Source organism: Siniperca chuatsi, linkage group LG4, assembly GCF_020085105.1.
Source record: "Siniperca chuatsi isolate FFG_IHB_CAS linkage group LG4, ASM2008510v1, whole genome shotgun sequence".
Lineage (NCBI taxonomy): Eukaryota > Metazoa > Chordata > Actinopteri > Centrarchiformes > Sinipercidae > Siniperca > Siniperca chuatsi.
This window is the reverse complement of record NC_058045.1, coordinates 25,020,427-25,042,819: the sequence shown is the minus strand read 5'-3', so window position 1 is coordinate 25,042,819 and position 22,393 is coordinate 25,020,427. Positions and strand designations below refer to the sequence as shown.

The window sequence follows — 22,393 nt, the reverse complement described above, 5'->3', positions numbered from 1 at the left end:
TAAAAAAATCACAAAAATTCAAGTAGGAAGATGGGAGACAGTTATAGACAGAGAGAAAAAAATGAGTTCTTAAGCATTCTGATTTGACAAGAACAAGGTAGATGTGCTCATGTATCAGTGTGCAGAAACCTTTCTTTCTTTGATGAAAGTTTGCATGGATGATTGTGATGTGTATGCATTTAATTTAAATATTACCCAGATTAGGGTATCAGCGTGACGACCCCAGCAGGCAGATGCTGTTGAAAGTGTAACTATAATGTTTGTAGGCTCTGTAATATTTAGTGCCCTTCAACATACCAAACTGATGGGAAAAATACGGCATTATTTTAACATACAGGAAACATTTCTAACACTTGGCCATACCATAACTCTACAGTCTCTTTGAATTATTCTGTGCGTCTGACCACTTCACTACTCTATTGTGCTTCTATTGTAGGCTTCTAGGCTTCTTTGGCTTATAGGCTTTTATGGTGAAGCAGCTGCAGGAGGTGTTAAGTTTGCATTTATAGCATACCACCATTGTAAATGTGCAAGTCTGTACACACACCTGTTGTCTGCAGCTGTCTTTCTTCAGCAGCTTTGTTCCTATTATGTGTTATTCTTTTATCTTCAACTCAGATTAGGTTGTCAAAAATCACGCCAAGCCCTTTGTTTACTTTAAACTAGGTGCAAGTAAAATCACAAGCTCAAAAATAGGGCACACAAACTAAAGTTTTACTGTTGTGTTAACCAAAGGCGCAAGTGCTAAATTCATACAAGTGAAATTATTTTTGGGGGGCATTTATTCGCTAGCTGAGAGTAGAGAGATTACAGGAATTTTTAATCCATCAGTCATGTGGGCTGAAGTGATGATAGGTGGGAAAAAAATCTACACTGGTAAAATACACTGGTATGCAACAGAAGCCTGATGGTGGAGCTCTGTGAATCGTGGATTTCAGCACATTTTGTAGTTATATTTGGTGTGTATTCTCATCACAACACGACAGTCACATCTGGCTCAGCAAGCTTAGTCATGACGTAATGACCTAGCCCTCCGTTGACTGGCCATGGCCTTGTTCAGTACCCGGTTTGTCTTTCCGGTGTGAAGGTGGGTGTTTTCAAGAGATGCACTTGCATTATCAATAGCTCACACTGCCGTACTATCATTACCTGAATGATTTTAATTCACACCTCATTCCATGGTGGACCTCACATGAGTGCCATGCGACATCAACGTGTAAATCACAAAGCCGTCCCATCAGCCAGTAGACCTGATAAAATGCTCTTGTTTTTACGAGGAAGCTGCAGGTCCAGTTGCCTTAGACTTAAACTCCTTACAACTCCTAGATATCCAATGACCTGGAAGACACACAGTTCACAGACATGTACTCTGTCTTCCTCCACAGGCAGAAATCTCAGAGCTGCAGCAGCTCCTGGCCTCCAAAGACGCTGAGATCGAATGCCTGCAGACCCAGTTGCTGGCCAGAGCCAGCGGCACAGCCAATGACAACGCAGAGAGAGGTACTCACAGCTGACAGTCTGACCAATCACTTCAGATCCACATCTGTCAGTGCGGATGTGTGCGTGAGAGCCAGCGATATGCATGTCTGTCAACTCTGATTACTGTAACATCTAATCAACATGTCCCTCTTTTCTCTGATGTATATTTGACTTGTTTTTGACTCTCTGCTGCCCTCTGCTGTAGAGGAGGTGTATATCAAGCAGCTGATTAACAAATGTAAGGCATGGTGTGCTGTTGGTATGGGTCTGATTTTCAACCAAACTCCTCTGCCTATACAGCCACTTGACAACTTGATTTTTCTGTTTTTGTCATGATGTGTAACTTCAAGTATTTATTCAGTATATTGTTGTCAAGAGTTGCAGTGATTTTGGCTCAAACTTTAACAAATCCATATCATAAAAACAGCAAGTGGTCACTTTAAATGTTTAAGTTTAAGTGTAATAGTGTCTTAATCAGGTGTCTGGTGGCAGAGTGTTTGATTTGAGATTGGACCATAGCTTAGCTTCAGTTTGTGTTGGTCGTAGTAAACATTCCAGCTTCACTAAACCAAAGTGCAATAAGACTTAACATCCTTTCAAACCTTCTGGCTGGCAGTGCAACATGGAACATACATACTTTTACAAACTATTATCCCGCTTATACTAAGGCCACTTGCCAACAAAATGTCATATGTAAAATCAAATAAAAAATGTAAGTCTTTTACTTACACATATAACTAATTTTGATCTCACTTTTCTGTTATATACATATTTTGAAAAATATAGTAATGGACCTCAGAATTCCTGTCATTAGCATTATAGGCAATGTTGATTATAGGCAACAACTTTTTCCTGAGTCTTGAAATCAAGAGAAAAAGAAATTTGTCTGTTTACTCTCAATCTCAAGAACAGAGAATAGCTCTGCATCTTGTCACACGATGTTATTGAAACTGTCTCTCCAGCTGAGATAACGTTACACAGCGCTCTCTCTCTCTTTGGTCCTCTCTCCTTCCCCCCCGCTGCTGTCCCTCAGACCGCGCAGGCTAGCAGCTTCACCTTAGCTGGCGTTATTTCAAAAGTCCTGTCTTTCCTCCTCTTTTGATTCACGCAAATATCAGCAACATTTGAAATAAAAATGTGCAGGGCTCTCATTGAGAAGCTATTTATCTCTCTCTTTGTTTTATTTTTGGTTACACAAATAACACTAGCTACAAGCGTTTTAACTAAGCCCTGTTGTTGCTGTCTTTACCTACAATTTAATACAGGCGCAATAACAAACATAGGTGTCCAGTTATACTCTCTGGTCATCCACACATTCCAGCCAATCAGAATCAAGAATTCTCAGTGGCCGTGGTATCAGCGTTTTAGCTTGAGTCTCTTTTGGTTTGCCTAGGCTCCACTGCAATAAGCCAGATATTTTAAAGGGGTACTCCAGCAATTTAGTATTGCACTTCCATTAGAGGGTGGGGGGCTCACCCAAGACAGAAGAAAGGAATTGTCAAAATCGATGCAGCAAGAAGCCAGATACGCTGACTTTTAGTCCTTAGTATGGGTCAAGCTCCGAAAACACTGGTTCCTCCATTTCCCACAATGCAACCAATAGCATCTTTTTCATTAGACCCTCCCTACCTGATAAGTGCACACGTTTTTTAAACACCAGCCCAAGCTGAGATAACCCTGATGACATCACTTTGACATAACTAGGGTTATTCTCGCAGACTTGAACAAAGCCCATCCAAAGCCACAGACGGCATTATACAACTGTACTCACAGGCTGTAGTACTAATAAACTGACCTTTATGTGTAAAATTGGTGGAGTTCCCCTTTAAGATACTTTTCTGTATTTGAAAGGATATTCAATAACATCTGGCCCAGGTTTGTGTGTGTGTGGTTGTGTGTTCATATTGTGTTGCTTGTAAAAGCCTCAATTCTAGAAAAATGTAATTTCAGGAATGCAGAAGAGAACTCTTGTGTTTTGTTGGTTTCGGCACCGTCGCTACACACAACACCAGTTATATCATTATGAAAAGCTGCAGTGTTTGTCTGAGGTGATGGTGTATGGGCAGTCGCGCTGTCACTGTGTATTTGTTTTGCTTGTTTATTCATATTAGCATGGCTGTCATGTTTGTTGCCAACATCGCATCAGGCACCCATCAGATGCCCTAAATTAATAAGACATGTGGTTACTGTGTGTCCAAAATAACATTTTAATGTCTCGTTTTTCTTTGTTAGACCAGGAATACCAGAGGTTGAAGGTGGGGATGGAGTCTTTGCTAGCTTCAAATGATGAAAAGGTAAACAAAACCTTTTTTTTACACTACTGCTGTAATGAAAATTGTTTCCCATCGTTTTACTTGATTTACAAAAGCCAAAATATTTGTGTCTTGCTGATAACAGGATCGACGTATAGAGGAGCTGACCATTCTGCTTGCTCAGTACAGAAAGATGAGGGAGGTCATGGCACTGACACAGGGTAAGAATTACATCCTTTTCTTTCCTGAAATATGAGTTTTGGATGAACTACAATTTAGAAAACACAAGACCGAGGTACCTTCTTCTCTCTCTTCCTATTTTTGGTAATGGTGTTGTAATATTTGTGTTTTTCCAACCAGGGAGTAGTGAAGAGGAGCTGAGTGACAGTTTAAGACTCAGAGCCGTCACACACAAAGCACACTCTGATATCCTCAGGTCAGAGGTAAGATGATGGTGTATATAACCTTTTTTTCAGCAACTGAATGAAACATAACAAGCAGTAATCAAAACACTTGGAAATCTGTGCATCATCTCACAGGATTCATCCCCTGAAAAATAATTTACCCAAAAATGAACACTGATATTTTGTCTGAAGAACTGTTTACAAGAACTGAAAAAACAAAATAGTGTTTTATCTCTACATAGATGTCATCAAGAGGGTCTTCTCCACTTATGTTATCCTCATCTCCTTACCAGAGAGAATTGGACTCTAGGTATAAACACTCAAAATATACATGCACACATACATCTCACAACTTGCTATTAATCTTATCGCTTGTGTACCATTTGTTGTAGCATCCAGAACTCCATGGACACATCGCTGGTGTCCGCTGGGGATACAAGCTTCTTTAATGGATCGTGGTAAATACAAGCTTTTTGTGTTTGTATGTCGCTTTCACTCAACTCAAAGTGTAGGCAGTCATCACGTGTGCTAAGTCAAATAGGAATGATATGATGGGGCACCCCTGTAGCTCACCTGGTAGAGCGTGTCCCCCAAGTACAAGGCTGAATCCTTACCGCAGTGGCTAGGTTCGAATCCAGCCTGTGGCCCTTTGCTGCATGTCATCCCCTCTCTCTCTCCCCCATTTCCTGTTTCGCTTCAGCTGTTCCTACCAAATAAAGGCAAAATGCCCCTTTTGTTATAACTCTTAAGTCTGCTTTTTTTCCCAGGCATCAAGGCAGGTTGCTGTCCAGCAGTCTTGAAGAGTTGCAGAGTGGGTCCTTACAAAAGGTTTGTTAGTGCATAGCAAATCAGTTGTTTCCTGCTACTGACTGGCTTTCATAAAACTATAATCTAATCTAAGTAATTTATGCGACTAATCCAACCTGCTACATCTACTGCTGCTTCTTTAATACCTGATCAACATGTCCACTAACTTCTTCTTTTCAAATGAACAATAATCTTTTAATCTGATTGTGTGATTGCTAACCTGCTATCTCTGGATGTGTGTGTGTGTTCTTTCCTCTCTCCTGTGTCTGTGTTGGCTATAGGCTGTAGAGGTCCAGCCAGTTGAAACTAAATCAGACGTAGGGGCAGAGGTACTGATCTGCTGCATGACTTCACACAACCTAACCTTCACCTAACCCCCAGAAACACACACACTGTACATTTATACATGGCTGTTCATGACATAGCAGGGGTAGGGTCCACTTGACTTCAGTAAAAGTAAATACATTTTTTTATAGATCTTGTGCAAAAAAAAACCCCACTTTTCTAGATAAAACTTTAAAGACTTCAGTGAATTAAAGATGAATTGGACTCATTCCAGTTCTACAAGTACATAATGCAGCCAAGGCATGCATGCATGTGGTATGCAAGGATGCACTCAGACACATTCCTACATATTTAGATCATGACCACATCGGATGCTTGCTTTTGCTTTTTTATTCACCCATTATTTTGAAGTATTAAATTGTTCACCGGGCGTTTTGGATGCATTTTGGGCCCCCAGCCTGAGCTTTTCAAGCTGAATAATTCTCAAATGTAGCCACAGAGAGATAAAGTCTGACGTTGTGGAGGCTCTAAAATTTGTATTTATGACAAGTTGTGTGTATTCTACAGTCGCTATGAAAATTATGTATTGGATTCACAACAAATGTGTGCTACACAGAGGCTTAGTACCTGTGCTGCATTTTATTAAGTACCTCCAGATATACAACACGTCATCTTTTTTAAATTGATTGTCAATAGTGAAATGCTAATTGTTTAGTAAAGATGAGAGTACTTTTTCTTATAATCCCATTTATAAACTGAGATTAACTAGGTAATACTAAGTATGTATCATGTAACTTGTTGTGAGACTTTGTGTTGTATAGCACAGAGAGTGATGTAATGCTCCAGGTGCCCTTTGACCTCATGTTCCCAGTGTGACAAGCAAAGTTCACAGCTGAGTTTTCCCTCTGAGTAAAAGAAAAAATATACTCATTCACATACATATACTTTGCTCCGCAGATATTCATACCGCACACACAGGCAAACACATGATCACACTGTGATCATACACACACACACACACACATAAAGGGCCAAGACCCACCTGAAGTGGCTGTCAGTAGTGCTAACCGTCATGGCTGCCTCCCAGCTGTTTCTTTCTGCTGGCCTTTCTCCTCTTATTCGTTCAGAGCTCCAGTGACTTTGATGCCTGGTCAGATACTGGCATCATCAGACATTCAACCTCCAAAGGACTCTCTGTTATGCAACAGAGCAAAGGAGCAAATCAAATCAGGACGCCGCTGTTATCTTATGAAAGATATTTAGATGGGACTGACCAGCTTGTATAAAGCTGAAGAGGAAATGTGATATACTATAATATACATAAAACTCTAAAATCAGAAGCAGATAACTACCAAATCCAAAATGTGTCCACTTCATTCAAACTTCAGTCATCTATTAACATTGTTATCTAAGAACACTGCACATTTGAATCCAAAACAGGAATTAATTAATTTTGAAAACTTGCCTTATAAAGGCTAGTAGGCTTCTGTTACCATGCTTTCTTCACACATTATGGTAATTTATTTGAAATTTGGTGCTAGATCATACCTAAAAAAGTAACGCACTGGGTTTGTTTTACATTCTGCAGAATCCCCACATGGAGCTGAGCAAGTACCGAACTCTGCCAGGGAAACTAAAAAGTAAAAAGGGCGAGCAGAGGGCCGAGCTGAACGGCGACAGAGAGGGAGACGGAGAGTATTTATCTCCTGTCCACAGCCACGACCAGGACTACAGTCTCAGTGAGTTTCTACAGTTTCTGCAGTTGCCTGTCACACTTTGGAAAATGTAATTATCAGTATTTTCTACCTTTGAAAGCAAACTGCTTTAATGAAAGGTGTTGCCAGGGACATTGGGCCTCATGCAAGAATCATTAGTTGAAATGAACCATTTATAACAGCTTTGTACAGTTAAGAGAGTTTGGTGTATCTGATCGTGTCTGTATTGTTCTCGTACGAGCAAACGTACGGGAAGTTTGAGATAAGGACACAAAAATATTCTTGCACAAGGCCCATTGTTCTTGAAAGGGGTGTAAACACTGTTTTTCAAATGTCATTTTTCACTGCTGTAAGCACCACAATTGAACTTCCACTCAGTTGTATAGAATTCTCTAGCAGAAAAAACTAAATTCAATAAACTGTAACTGCTGAATGACTCTTTGTCAACTAACTTTGCTCCAACTGCTTCCTTCTCTGTGCCCTTTCTCCCTCTCTCCTCCTCCTGTCTGCTTTGCTGTCGGATTGCTCTTTTCTCTGTTTGCGTTCTGGCTGCAGTTCGCTGCAGGAGTGCCAGTGCGCCGGCTTTAGGTACTGTATGCTCACACAGAAATTAAAATGTCAACACTGGAAATACACTTTCGGTAGAATTGAGTCAGTTCGCTAATGTTGTTGCTCTGATTCTGAAGTCATACAAACAAGCATCTTCTGACAAACAAAATTCCCGTCAGTTATCTCATAAACAAAAACAAGATGGGCCCTGTCACAGCCAAACCTCAGAGGTGAGCAGAGTCAGGGTGAGTAACTGTTTTCACCGAGGATCAAGCTACTCTAAAGCCGGGATTATTAGGACTCCCTCATGACTCGGAGAGCTGTCGGAAGATAATGCCTGGCTCTCTCGCATCAGCATTCCCTGAAACTCACACACACACACACACACACACACATTTAAAGCTAATAGGCATATAAGCACACAGCCACCCATGTATCGGCCTACACAGAGCCAGAGCTTAAAGCACGAGGGTAATCAGAGGGCTGTGAGAGGGCGACGAGTGCAGTTCAACTAGCTTAGACATCTAAAGTAAACAAACAGGGATGCAACCTGACATCCCCCTTTGCTCTCACTGCCTCACCCAGCACACTCTCACTGACAGTCTGAAGCAGGATGTTGCTGAGAAAGAGCAAGTGTAGAATAAAAAGAATTGCCTACTTCCCCATCCAACACATATATATGTAATTAGGTGGCAGCAGAATTGCGTGAGTTTGTTCTAGCATCACCATGGTTAAACTCCTCAGAGAGGGAATTCTCTTTTCAGCCTCTGGTCAAGGTTTTGAGGAGGATGTTTCAGGTTAAGAATCAAGAAAGAATATGGGTGTGGGGTGATCTCATTGCTCTTTAAGTCATCCCGTTGGCCCAGGTGACCTCTCACATGCGGCTTGTACACTGACAAGCTTTAAGGCTAACAAAGAGCCGCCCACACTCTCAAGCAGACTTAATCTTGTCTGAGTTTCTGGCCCAGTGTGGCACCCGCCTGAGGCTTGTAGATTTGCATGTTGCTGCTTTACACACTTAACATGTATACAACATTCATTTTGGAGATAAAGAGAGTGTGACTAATGCTCGCTTCTGCTTTCTGTCTGCTTGCTTTCTTCCCACTTCACTAACCTCCTCTGCCTCAGGATCTCCTGGAAAACATGACCTCTATGATGTTGGTGGGTATTGCATCTCAACCCCAGTGTGTAATTCTGTCACCATCCTGTTGAGATCAGTGAGCTTGACATGATGAGTGAATAATATATCCAAAGTCAGTTACAATGACCCTTAAAGGAATGAAAACAAACGCTTTAGTATAATTTCACAAAATATTATGTCCTGACAAAACTTGAAACCTTTTTTTTTTAATGGAAGTATGTGTAAAAAGTCTCCCTTTTGAAAATAAATAAAAAGACACACACAGGTGAGATTCTCCGTCCAGTTGCATTTTTTTTTTCAATATTATAGATAAGCAAATGTACATGGTATGATAAGCGTCAATTTTCATACCATGGTGAAACCAGTATACCGCTGCAACTGTAGTTGCATCACATCTTTTGAAGTATCATTATGACACTATGAAGCTGGGACAGTTACAATAAATAAAATTGGCTACGACTGATCTGATACTCCATAAGGTAACAGCTAAAGCTGCATTAATTGATTTTCTTTGGACACTTGGCTGCAGTGAAACAAGCTAAAAATGTTGTTATAGCTAACGTGTTAGCAAACAGTTGTCTATTTACATAACCATCAGGCACGGGGCAACATTAGTATCCATTTGGAGTTGTGTTTCTGTCCACCTGATGAACGTAAGTCCAATATTCACTCTCTTTTAGCTCTGCTTTGGTTTCCACCAACTCCTGAGGATAAAATAACTGGCTAAATGCCCCACAGTGTTCACCATCTAGTCACTAACTTTGTCTGTCTGCTGTTTGGTGATGGGCTGGTAGTGTACAGTGGGTTTATCAGAGCTTTCTCACCAGAAAGCCAAAACCAACAACAGACCCAGAAAAGACTAAAAAGCTCCCTAAAGCTGAGGGAGCTGCAGAGTTGGCTTATAAATCTCTGTGGGTCTCTGAGCCACGTTTCACAATGCACAAAGTAATTTGATCCATTGTTAATATAAACAATATCTAAAGTGCAGCTTTAAAGGTACAGTGCTTTTCAGGAAGCTGTATATTATTAAATCTGTGTACGACATATAAAATAGGCTACCAATGTAAGAAACAGGACAAGTGTGCTTCAACTTTGAGCTGCATGTTTGTGGTTCATGCCAAGCCAAAGATTATTCACTCTCAAAATTTTATTTTGGAGCCCAGATTTCTCCTTACTTTGCTGAACTGGAGTATCAATGATTGTATTCTTGTGGTTTTGTCTGGCAGGGTGTCCAGAGAAACTAGAGGAGTGTGTTCTGTCAGACCAGTCCCCTCTGTCCTCTGGAGTGGACTCTGGACAGCAGTCCCCTGTCTCACCAGAGAACAGGAAGAATCAAAGAGGCATTAAGAAACTCTGGGGGAAGTAAGTGTTGAAAATATATACTGTACAGTACTTACACATTAACAATAGTATTTTCTGTTTTGCTTTCACACAGCCAAATTCAGTCTCTGTACCTTTTTTCCAATTTTTCCTTCACACACTCATCAGTGTTTTGGTTGTCCCCAGGATCCGTCGCAGCCAGTCAGGTAGTCCTGCCCAGGTTCACGACCCCGAGATGGGAGAGTTCAAGAGGGGAGGTTTCAGAGCCACAGCTGGACCAAGACTGGCCCGTTCAGGGAACACACGGTATAAAAACACGATTATACTCACACATACTGTGTATTTTCATATATGTGTGTATAATATCTCAAGCACCAGAGGGAGAGACACTGTACCGAAGATAGTTGTGTTTCAGATTGCTGTTCCTACTTGGACATAGCCTTTTTAGTCCAAAATAATGCAATAAAAAAATACCATATATTTGTTAAAAGGTTGACAATAAAGTATACATGATATGTAGTAAATGAGCTGAAATATCCAAAGACATGGAGTCCTCCAATTTTGTGGAACACAAAATATCACACATGGCTTTAAAATTAGCTGGAGCCCAACTCTGTAAAACACATCGTATGTGGTTCCAGGTCCACTAGTCTCATTTAAAACATGTTTCTCTCTTCGATGTTAATCTTTTGTCTTTTCTTCTCACCATGTCAGAGACCTGAAGATGCCTTTTTCTAAGTGGAGCACAGAGCAGGTGTGTGACTGGCTTGAGGAAATTGGACTCGGTCAATACGGCATCCTCGCTCGCCACTGGGTCACCAGCAGCCAGACTCTACTGTCGGCCACCCCGCAAGACCTAGAGAGGGTGGGTACACACACACACGCGGGCACACACACACACACCACCTACTCCTATATGGAGCATGTTTCATAAAATGATGCATCTGAGACATCTGTCTGGCTCAGTTGGTTTACCTGACAAAATCTTCCATTCAGCCTGTGAAATATTTTTCAGTTCTACCTGTCTGATCATTGTTGCTGTCTGTCAGTCTATTTGGCATTTAGCAATGGCTGTCTCTGCTTTTCAACCTGCTTGTTAGTTTCGCCTTCAACACTGTCACATCGTCCACCTCAGACCCCCCGAACCTCTCTGTCTCTCTTAACAGGATCATTTGAATTAGATAATTCACTCTAATGCTGGTATATTCTTTCTTTCTCAGGTGAACCTTTAATGGTAAATGGACTGTACTTATATAGCGCCTTTCTAGTCTTTTCCGACTACTCAAAGCACTTCAACTACATATCACATTCACCCCATTCACACACACAAGAAAGTAAATCAGTAAATCACACACCGAAGGCACAGCCCTCGGGAGCAATTTCAGTTTCAGTGTCTTGTCCAAGGACACTACGACATGTGGGCTTAGGGAAGCCGGAATCAAACCGCTCATTTTGCGATTGGTGGACGACCCGCTCTACCACTAAGCCACAGTCGCCACCTGCCATCTCTTAGCTTTAAGTAACTGTGGCAAGATGAAATAAGCTATTTCTCTCACTGTGTCTCCAGGAGCTGGCAATCAAGAATCCGCTCCACAGGAAGAAGCTCCAGTTAGCCATCAAGACTTTGAGCGGCAAGCAGCCTGAGAAGTCTGCAGAGCTCGATTACGTCTGGGTCACTCGTACGTACTGAAATCACATACTGAAATAAAACACTCCCTGACAGAACTTCATTCTGAGGTTCCCTTATATAAAAACTGTGATATTTTATGTTCCAAAGGTTGGCTTGATGACATCGGCCTTCCTCAGTACAAAGACCAGTTCAATGATGGAAGAGTGGATGGGCAGATGCTACAGTACCTCACTGTGGTGAGTTTGTAACGTATGATGTGAAGGTCAAATAACAGCTGAACAGCACACTGGTTTAAAGTTAAACCAGGGTTCATGGAATTCCAGTTAAGTACAATCAGGGTGTATGTTTAATTTTTCGGAAAATACAAGAATATGAAACACTTGTTTGTTTGTTCCTCAGGATTAAATTTGCCATACCAAAAAGTTGCACGCAGAGATTAAATGCTCGCTTTCTCTTTCCCTTGTTGTAGTTGCATTCATCTCTCTGTCTTCTCTCCATCTCAGAATGACTTGTTATTCCTTAAAGTGACCAGCCAGCTGCATCACCTCAGCATCAAGTGTGCCATTCATGTTCTCCATGTCAACAAGTTCCACCCTAACTGCCTCAAACGCAGGCCCGGCAATGAGGTAAGCAGGTGTGTGTGTTTGTGTGACCGTACTGTTTAAAAGACGCGCTGAAGTGTGTGCAAGTTTTAGCTTCTTGAGCAGCATTCAGTTTCTAAGCACAACATATCAGAACAAACTCCCAGAACGCTTGAGGTCCGCTCCAACTCTCATTTCTTTTAAATCAAGGCTTTAAACCTTTCTGTTTGCAACTGTCTTTTATTGAATAAAATAAAATAAACTATTGATTCATATTTTGCTCTGCACTTCACTGTAACTTTTATTCTCCTGATTTATCGGTCTTATTCAATTTTAGTTTATTTTTCTCTTCTATGTCATTTTACTTTTTTTAAATCTTATTTATGTGCCTTTTTATGTTGCCTTGTGTTTCTTTTATACGTGGTTTTAATGCCATATAGGGTTAGGGTAATTACTATACAAATAAACTTCCCTTGCCATTGGTTTCCATTCATTTCCATACAAAATGAAAATCTGTTATTAGACTTTTGAAACTTGATTGGTGGTGTCTAGTCCATCACATTGAAGTCAAGTTTCCAAAAAAAAATTGGAAAATGTTCTAAAACACACTTGCATGGTTTGAGAAATGGTTAAAATGTGTGATGTAAAAAATAATAAAACATGCATTTATTTGTGTATCTACAGTACAGTGTGTTCCTGTGTGTGTGCGTTTCAGAACCAGTTCACTCCCAGTGAGGTGGTCCAGTGGTCCAACCACCGAGTCATGGAGTGGCTGAGATCTGTGGATCTGGCAGAGTACGCACCAAACCTGAGGGGCAGCGGTGTGCATGGAGGGCTGGTAGTGAGTATGCATAATCACACAATTTATGGGACAAAGAAAAAAACGCTACAGCAAGCATCTTAAATATGTCTCCCCTCACACAGATGCTGGAGCCTCGGTTTAACTCAGACACGCTGGCCATGCTGCTGAACATCCCTCCTCAGAAAACACTGCTGAGACGCCACCTCACCACCAACTTCAACATCCTGGTGGGAGCACAAGCTCAGCAGGAGAAGAAGGAGTACACTGAGGCAGCGGGGTACACCCCACTCAGCATCACAGCTAAAGTCAAGGTAAGATAATAAAGTACAGCCACCATTATACGGCTTGGAGTTACTTGTCCTCTCTTCTTGCCTGTGTGAGAGAAAGCACCTTAATCCGAGGTGAGACCTTGGTGTGTCAGCTCAGTTTCAGCTCTGAGCCCTCAGTGTGTTTAAGCCTGTCAGAGCAGAGTAAACCCGGGACTGCTCTGCTCCTCCTCGCAGCTTTAAGACCCAGCCATCAGCCGCAGCCTCAGCTCTAAGTCCCTCTGTGCTCTGCTGAAGAAAAATGGAAGAATAATCTACCCTAAAACACAATGCACACTTGCTGTTGACCCATTTATGACCTTGATACTTAGATCTTAAATTTCTTATGCTACTCCGTGAGCACTAAATATTTACGAGAATGGTTTTGTGGACAAATATAACCTGGAAGGCTTCAAAAGACTGTGGATAAAAAAAAACAACAACACAAAAATAGATTTTTTTTGTGTGTATGTGTGCGGATTTCCTCCCTGAGGACCAGCCAGCTACCAAGTGATATCCTATAGTGCTTTGTGATAATATCACAGTGGCTTTAGTCAGCAAGAGCAAGCTTAGAGGACACATTTATATAAACTGCTGTCTGTTGTTGTCTGGTATCACTTATTACTCACATGCACTGAATGCAACACTAAAGTATGGATACAAGAAAACACTGCATACAGATGTGACGTTTACAAGACAGAGCAAAACACCCCCTTTCACCTGCCAGTAGCATGTAGCTTGTTTCTAAAGAGTGTTAATCAGCTTGATTTCATGTAGTCAAGATATTGAAATGAATCTCAAGTATACACTTGAAATTTCTCTTTCCCTCAACATACTGCAGAGTGCCTGTCATATCCTACTTCCACTGAAATTATTATTACTTATTACAATCATATCTCACAACTACGTTGTTACCTGCCTCTGTGCCTGTGCTTGTTTTAGTGCATACACAGTATGTCCCCTGTGTGTGTGTGGACTAGAGACACATTGCTTTTTAAAGTTGTTGTTAAAGGACAATTAATTAGTTAATTTTACATACCCTTTGTATCAGTTATGATAGCATTGTACTCGCCAAGTACATTAATTGTACAATTAAAACTCTAAACACAACATTGACATATTATAACTTTATAAAACTGTTATGGCAAATTTGTTAGCAAACAGTTGTCTATTTACACATTGAACAGCCATGCCACATTAGCGTTCATTTAGAGTCGTGTTTCTATCCACCCAATGAATGTAAGTCCAATATTTACTCTCCCTTTAGCTCTGTTTTGGTCTCCTGAGAGAAACATCTGGCTCTTTAGCTGCTAAGTGCTCCACTCTGCTCCACTCCCAGCTAGTCGCTAACTTTGTCTGTCTGCTGTTCGATGCTGAGCAGGGAGTGTATAGTCAGGTTTTAGAGCTTTTTTGGCTGAACAGCTCTCTGCTGTGTCTAAAAATGACACTGATGATAGCATTTGATCCCTTGTTAATGTAAAAAATATTGATTAGAGCAGCTTTATTTGCTGGGATCTGGGACCACAATGACATTGTTAAAAGAAGTCAGACAGGACAGGAAAGAAACACAAGCAGACAAATCAAAATTCACAAAACAGATACATTTAAACAAACCCCCGGGTTAGTCAGACTTATTTGGAAGGAAAAACAAAGTCAAATGGTAAAATTATTATCCAAACTGTCCGTTCACAGTGTGCAGTCCTACTTCCTGATTCAACTTTAATCAAGAGTATTTGTTGTTATCGACATTTCAGGTGCGCCCTCCTTGGGTTTCGCCTCTAAATAAAGTGGTTCAAATAATCTGACAAAAAATTTTTTCAGATTGTCTTACTGCTTGATTCTTGCCCTCTTGGACTTTGTTGTAGCGATGTTGACCTGTTCCCACAATTCATCAATACGTTTGAAGCTTACAATGTTATCATAAGTGATAGCCAGCACTACAAAAACAAGACCCAAGTTGTAATAAACTAAAATTATCCAGACCTGTTCAAGTGATCAGATCTTAACCACACAGTGATTCTATCATTTTTGTTGATCAGTTATTTTCAGTCCAATCACCTGTGATTCAGATTAGTCAGATCATATCAGTCAGACAGTCTGTCATTTCTTTTCATTGCAGCCGAAGAAGTTGGGCTTCTCTAACTTGACTCACCTCAGAAGGAGACGGCCAGATGAATCCACGGACTACGTCTGTCCAATCGAGTCGTCCTCGCTTCAGTCAGGACACTCTGCAGTGAACGGGGTGCAGGTGCGGCCCTACGCCGGCTTCAGAGGCCTGAGCCCCATCCTGGACCGAGAGCCCGACCGCCCCAGGGACCAGGTGGGGCTCGACAACAGCACAGCTGACCCATCTCCATGACAACAGACGTGACAACAACATGGCGATACTGTGTTGTCACGCTTTCCATCAGCCAATCAGCTGTCACTGCTACTACTCTGCTTCCTTTGCTTGCGACCCATAATACCTCAGCCCATCCCCTCCCTGCTCCTCTAAACCCCGCCCATCAGCCCGACCCTGTGCCTTATGAGTGAACAGATTCAGAGACGCCCAGATACACCTGCCTGACTGTTTTACAGTCACAGCTGCTTGTTATGAAGCGTGTACTGAGACGATGAATATACACACTTGGAAGAATTTTGATTTCATTTTCAGTCAGATGCCTAACTAACCTGACCTCAGCCTCAAACCTGTGCCATGATCTAACTCAAAATGAGAAAACACAGCATCTCTCTGGACTCCACTTCCTGTAATCTATACAGTATAAATGGACTTGTACAGTATTAAGCCATTGTTCTAACATTTGTGCACCACCATTAGATGATTTTACATGTGTGTGAGTCAGTCATAAGATCTTTTACAACTTTAATTTTCCAGTTTAATACAGTTCTGTCACATGGTTGAGATGAACTTGTGCAATATTTGCATAATATTATGGAGGGATTTTATTTAATATTTATGTCATTGCAGAGGAAATGATAAATAGCATGTTTCGTTTAAACCTGAGGTGGTGATTTTGTACTGTTTTCATATTTGCTGTAATAGTATTTTTATAGTAAAGAAAATCCTGCTCCGCCAAAGGAAGCTTACATGTGGTCATGTAAATGTAAAAAGATTTATCACATCATTTAATAAACAAACTCATACGTGTGTAAAGTTGATTCCTTCTTTCTACACAAAAGGCAGAAAGGACAGAGTAAAAGTAGACATATAAAGCAGTGGATTGAATTTTTTATTCATTTATTTTGGATGTACAACATATTAGGGACATTTATTTTCTTCAGGAAGCATACACTATATCCTGTATTTTTCTTATAAAATCAACACTAATCCCAAAGATAAATCTATATAATGATTTTTGAACTCTGAGACAACTGACGTGGACAAAATAAAGTAATGGACTTTGCTCTATATGGAGCCACAGTGGAAGGCATGCCTGAGTAACCTGCATCAACCACTAACCTGCTTTCATCATCATCATCATCATCCTCACCTTCATGGTGGCTGTCATGGCTGTTTATGACACCAGCTTCCCTCTCGGCGGACCTATCTGAGCCAAGATTGCTGCTGACCATTACCATGGTAACACTGTTAAAGATGAAATGGGAAGTGCATGTTTGAGTATGGCTCAGCATGCAGCTGCAGGTACAATCCTCATGCATACTTACATGAATGCTAATTTTATAAATGGCTATATACTAAAGCCTAAGAAACTCATCATTGTTTCACTGAAAGTATGCCTGTAATCGTGACTTGTAATGGGTTCATGAGACCCTGTGTGTGTGTGTGTGTGTGTGTGTGTGTGTTGCAGATGGCGATCACAGAGGGTACCATGTTGCAAATAGAAGCTCTGTCTGAAAGCATCAACAACCTCACAGTAAGCACCAACACACACAAGCTGTAGCTGATTCACTCACCGAGTAACTGCTCCTCATTGATTGTAACAGAAGTTTGAGTCACTGAAGTAAAACTGCAGTTTATCTGAGGGAGAAACATTAAAACACCACAGATCTGTGTGGAAATGAGAAAGTAAAACAGTGACTTCTAGAGTGAAACCTGCTTGTTGGTTCTTTTCTCCTGTTCTGTTTGCTGAAGTCATCTAAGTAACTGAACCCTAAGGCTTTGGATAACAAACACGTAAAACCACTTCTTGATAGCCGCCTAAAGCAACATCTCCAGTGAACCAGTTCAGCCTTGAGATCTTGGAGAAAAAATATTACCCTTATTTTAGTACTATTTAAAGAGATAAATTTCCCTGTGAAATATTCAGACTAAGAACCCATAAAGATAAAATCATTTTCACATTTGAGTTTGTTGGGTTTTTTGAGCAAACATTGTGACATTGTGAATTAAACCTTTCATTTATTATTTCAGAAACAATTATAATGTTTATGCTTCCCATGATACTAAAAAGGCCACAGGCCTAAAATAATCAAACTGACTTGTGAAAATTAGGCCTTTTTCACAGCAGACATTATGAAATGTCATAGCATGAAAAGCACAGGTGTAATTAATAACATTAATAATGGCTGCATTCTGTGTAGGTTTGCTAATTATGCTAATTTACTTTCTTGCTGAGAGTTAGATGAGAAGACAGACAACGCTAACGTCTGCTGTTAGCTTAGCTTAGCTTAGCATAAAGACTGGAAACAGGTGTAAACAGCTAGCCTGATTATGTCCAAAGGTGAAAACAAATCCACCTACCAATACCTCTAAAGCTCACTAATTAACATGTTATATCTAAATTAGTATAATCCATACAAAACGTTTTAAATTAACTCTGCAAGAAAGTGAATAAGCGTATTTCCCAAAATGTCGAACTATTCCTTTAAATTATTCTTTAATATAAAAATCTTTATATTTTACATTATTTTACAGAACAGCCCTTTTCTGAGGGGAATGTTATTATATATTACATTAGTGGATTATTATTGATGCATTAACATGTAAGCAGCATTTTAATGTTATAGCTGGTCGAGGTGGAGCTAATTGTAAGATCTGAATTCAAGATGAACATATGTTTTGTATGGCAAAATCTGAATCTACAAAGTAACTAATAACAATATATGTCAAAATATTCTCTCTGCTGTGAAAAAGGCCTATTGTTGCTTAACCCTGCAGTGAAGCTGGTTGTGCTCTGACTTGGGATATGTTCTCCTCATACATCCTACTATATGTTATGTGTAGCATTTTGTCCTCAAAATCAGGACCACATTTCCAATAAATCCTTGTCATAAAGCTAATGTTGCCTCTTAAGTCAAAGTTTACTCTTGAACTAAAAAATGTTCTCCGTTTGTTGTTTTTTACCATAAAGCAATATGACACAAAATAAGTCTCTGATGGTCTTATCTCTTTATCCTCATATATACTGAAACTAAATGTGTAAACTAATCCCAGCTCAGTTGCAAACACCAGCTCCCAAGCGCTCTAACCCATTACCACTCCCATGATGCTTTGCTTCCAGTTCCTGCTCAGCAGAGACGAGCTGCGGAAGGAGCTGAGGCGGTCTCAGACAGCGCTAGTTTGAAGGACGATGACCCGATGCTGTTGGCTCACTAATGCTGTCAATCAACCACAGAGACCTGTAGCAACCAATCTGACACCTGTACTGTACCTCAAGCCCCGGCCTAACACTGCAGTGTGGAGCTGTTACATCTACTTCTACCAGCCGCTGATACCTCATGTAACACCTACAGTCACTGTGCAGTCACACTGTAGATTCAGTGAGCCGAGGAACACCAGTGGACTTATACAATGTGGAAAACAATCATAAAGGGTCGCTTACAAAAATATTTTTTTTAATGTCTACAATAATGAACTGGACTGACTCATTAGCCATTTGGGGCATTTTTTTTACTGCTTTCCTTGCTTCCCCATGCAATGTACTCTCTAACGATCATACTGACCACTGTGTATTGTATACCACCGTGTTGGTATGTCAAAGGGGAGAACAGGATCGTATTAGCCATCCCTTGTTTAGTGGCAATATGATATGATATGCGGAGTATCATTTCCTTTTATGGAATCTGTGATGAAAGACTATAAGCACATATGTAATAAATCGAGGTTCAGGCACTTTGGAAGATCTCACAAAAGTAGCCAAAAAAGAGCCAGATTGAAAATTGATTCAATCGATGGCAAGGAAACACACATACACAATGACAATTGTGTTAAGCCAAGTTTGTCAACCATATCATTTTGAAATTAAGAGACATTACCAGCATATGTTGAAACAAGCTGGTTATTTTGTTAGAATTGTTAGATCTTCTCAGAGGAGACAGTATGTGAAAGGGCTGAATGGGACAAAAACTTACCTAATCCATGTTACTTTGCTGAAATAAGTTATATTATTTCAGTAGGGAAAGATTTAATGGAAATTAAATCTAGTATTTATTAAATTAAGATTCAGTAGCTACAGAGAAAAGTTTTGTCTATTAGACTCCACTAAAGCGTCGCATAAAATGCAGGCCAATGAAATATCAGAGATAGGACAGAATTTGTCTGGAGCACTGACACTGGTGGTGGTGAAATGACTGCAGGTGTGTGATGACAGCTTCTCAGCAAAATGTCCAGGGACAGTTTACAGATCAGTTTGAAAGACAGAATCAGTGATATTGTAGTTAAAGATTAGCATTCAACAACGAATCGGTGCATAAAATATGAGAAGAAAGTTAATCGGTCAGGTATGGTGGTGTATGAAATGTGTGAACGAAAGGAGCTTTAAGAGCATGAGAAAGTGGAAATGATGGCTGGAAATGTATTAACTTCCATTAGAGCCCAACCAATACATCGTTACGGCCGATATAGTCAGCCAATATTAGCTTATCACAGATATATCGTAATTGGTGTATATTTCAGTCTATAAGTAGAAAGAAAATGCAGTCCAGAAATACCAGATATATTTGAGGTAATTTAAACAGTGTCACCATTACATAGTTTGTCCACCAGAGAGCACTGACAAGTTAATTTTAAACTGTGAAATGTCCCACTTAGTACATATCTTGGTCACAATTCTAAATAAAGTTGTACTAATCAATATTTTTATATTAAAATTGGAACAAATGGATGTGTATAATGTGGAAGGGGTTGCTTGCAGTGACGAACCAACAGAGAATTATCAACCAACTCTGTAGTTCCCTTTAGAGCTTTTTAGCATCTTTTAGCTAATTGTTTTTGTTTTACAGCCACAGCAGGCAGCTGTTTTTCATGAAAAAGCTCTGATAAACACACAGTACACTACCTGCCCAGCACCAAATGGCAGACAGACAAAGTTATATACTAGCTGGTGAACATAGTGGAGAGTTTAGCAGCTAAAGAGCCAGATATTTTTCCCAGGAGTTGGTAGAGACCAAAACAAAGCTAAAAGGAGAGTCAATATTGGACTTACATTCACGTCAGGTGGACAGAAGCACGACTCCTAATGAATGCTAATGTTGGTCTGTGTCTGCCCCCAAAACATTAATTACTGCTGCTTTAAGGAATCCTTATCAAATATATATATATATTTAAGTCATGTGTTCATATTAAAGAATTAATATTGGCAGATGTATCATTATTGTATTTTGTAAACTCACAAATCAGCCACAAAATAAGTTGTGTTGGTTGGGCTCTAATTTCCATGGATGTTCAACAATTTTAACATGACAAGAATAATTTGTCTGGTATCAGCACAAATTATGGTTCGTTTTAACCTGTTCTCCCCTATTGTACTGTATATGCTTTAGTACAGCACTGTTTTTGTATGTGTAACTGACCATGTCCACTTAGGGAAGAAGTAAAAATTAAAACCTACTTTTACAAAGTATACGTATGACTGCACAAATGACAACAGAAAGGTACGGTAGGGCAGTACATTATGTTTGGTTGGAAAAATAAAAGCACATTGACAGACTGGGTCCTCAGAGGGATTTGTAAAGTAATCCCGGGGTAATGTAAAAACATACAGTATATGTGCTTACCTGCACACTGGTATAGTAAACCGTAAGCCATTGGAAGATCCAACAGCTGGACTACCTTACAAAAAGATGAAGTCCTATTGGTCAAAACTCGAATTTCGACAAGAACAATAAACGTCAGATGTGACCCTTAAAGGTGGGGTATGTGATTCTGGAGAAATCCAAAACCATGACAAATACCATGCCAGCAAACCAGCTCCAGACAGCAATACTCACAACCCTCCTGCTACTATAGCTAACATCACAACAACAGCATATCTTGGCAAACTAGAAAGTAAGCTCAATGTCGGTGGGCATGAGTCGGGGGTTTGAGAACCGCTGCTCTAATGTGACATTACAATAGAGAGCCAAACTAAAAGTTCCTGACCCAACCTACATATTCTCATTTGCTCTGCCTTCTGAAAAGAGACAGTTAAGTCTTATGTTTACCCATCAAACCCTTCAGGCTTACCCCAGCCCTCAAGCTGCTGCTGCTGCTGCCAGTTAACTGGTAAGGTTGTCTTTTGTTGACTTGCCTAAAATTTGACAAGTTTCAAACACCACACCCATGCTAACACTGTCGGCAGGAACTCCCCCTCCAAACCTGGGATAGAAAATCCTCTTTATTCTACTGAACGTTCGGTACATGTCAAGAGACCAAAGACTTCACATACAGCACCGGACACACACATACACACACTGTGTATCTCAGCAGGGCAGGGGACAGGAGCGGAGGGCAGGTAGTGGACTTGGAACTACAGAAACTTCCAGACCCATCCTGGTGAGTATCTGGAATCTTTGTAAAGCTTTTTTTTAATAGATATCAGACCATGTTATTCTTATTGTATGCAGGTGTGCGGTGTGTTCTTTTGGACCTCATGAACACAACTATCAAAATACTAGACTCAATTTTTACCAACCATATGTTCATTTCAGATTATAGTCTATAATCTAATGGTACAAATTCTTTCCAGTATATCAGGGAGACCACTCTCTGATCTCCCACCCCATCATCAGTCCACCATGGGCCAGACCATCAGCAAACCCACTTCTAAACCCTTCCAGAACTCCAACTTCCTTTCCTCTTTTAAGCGTGACACCTCCAGCTGCCCCTCCAACTATCAGAACACGTCCCCTCGACCAAGCATCTTCTACACGCTGAGGAGGCCCCCCGTCGCCAAACCCAACGAT

At 40.4% G+C, this 22,393-nt stretch overlaps 1 protein-coding gene across 16 annotated transcripts in view; it reads left to right on the top strand.

The window, feature by feature from the left end:
- The window catches only part of ppfibp2b (PPFIA binding protein 2b), an 86,878-nt gene extending 65,719 nt beyond the window's left edge, over positions 1-21,159 (top strand). For 7 of the 16 annotated variants that reach the window (XM_044194867.1, XM_044194860.1, XM_044194861.1 and 4 more), the window contains 21 exons: positions 1,386-1,500; positions 1,685-1,717; positions 3,712-3,773; positions 3,877-3,952; positions 4,092-4,174; positions 4,378-4,445; positions 4,528-4,593; positions 4,903-4,963; positions 5,224-5,271; positions 6,816-6,966; positions 7,498-7,530; positions 8,620-8,652; positions 9,859-9,994; positions 10,139-10,258; positions 10,667-10,817; positions 11,520-11,631; positions 11,730-11,818; positions 12,086-12,208; positions 12,879-13,004; positions 13,088-13,276; positions 15,390-16,424. In XM_044194867.1, coding sequence (XP_044050802.1) covers positions 1,386-1,500; positions 1,685-1,717; positions 3,712-3,773; positions 3,877-3,952; positions 4,092-4,174; positions 4,378-4,445; positions 4,528-4,593; positions 4,903-4,963; positions 5,224-5,271; positions 6,816-6,966; positions 7,498-7,530; positions 8,620-8,652; positions 9,859-9,994; positions 10,139-10,258; positions 10,667-10,817; positions 11,520-11,631; positions 11,730-11,818; positions 12,086-12,208; positions 12,879-13,004; positions 13,088-13,276; positions 15,390-15,629 — 2,115 coding nt within the window. In that variant the 3' untranslated portion in view covers positions 15,630-16,424. Of the gene's footprint in view, positions 1-1,385; positions 1,501-1,684; positions 1,718-3,711; positions 3,774-3,876; positions 3,953-4,091; positions 4,175-4,377; positions 4,446-4,527; positions 4,594-4,902; positions 4,964-5,223; positions 5,272-6,815; positions 6,967-7,497; positions 7,531-8,619; positions 8,653-9,858; positions 9,995-10,138; positions 10,259-10,666; positions 10,818-11,519; positions 11,632-11,729; positions 11,819-12,085; positions 12,209-12,878; positions 13,005-13,087; positions 13,277-15,389; positions 16,425-17,079; positions 17,146-18,732 lie in introns of those variants that run through there. The other 9 variants (XM_044194862.1, XM_044194869.1, XM_044194876.1 and 6 more) reach the window with 6 other exon arrangements.
- The last annotated feature ends 1,234 nt before the right edge of the window (positions 21,160-22,393 follow it).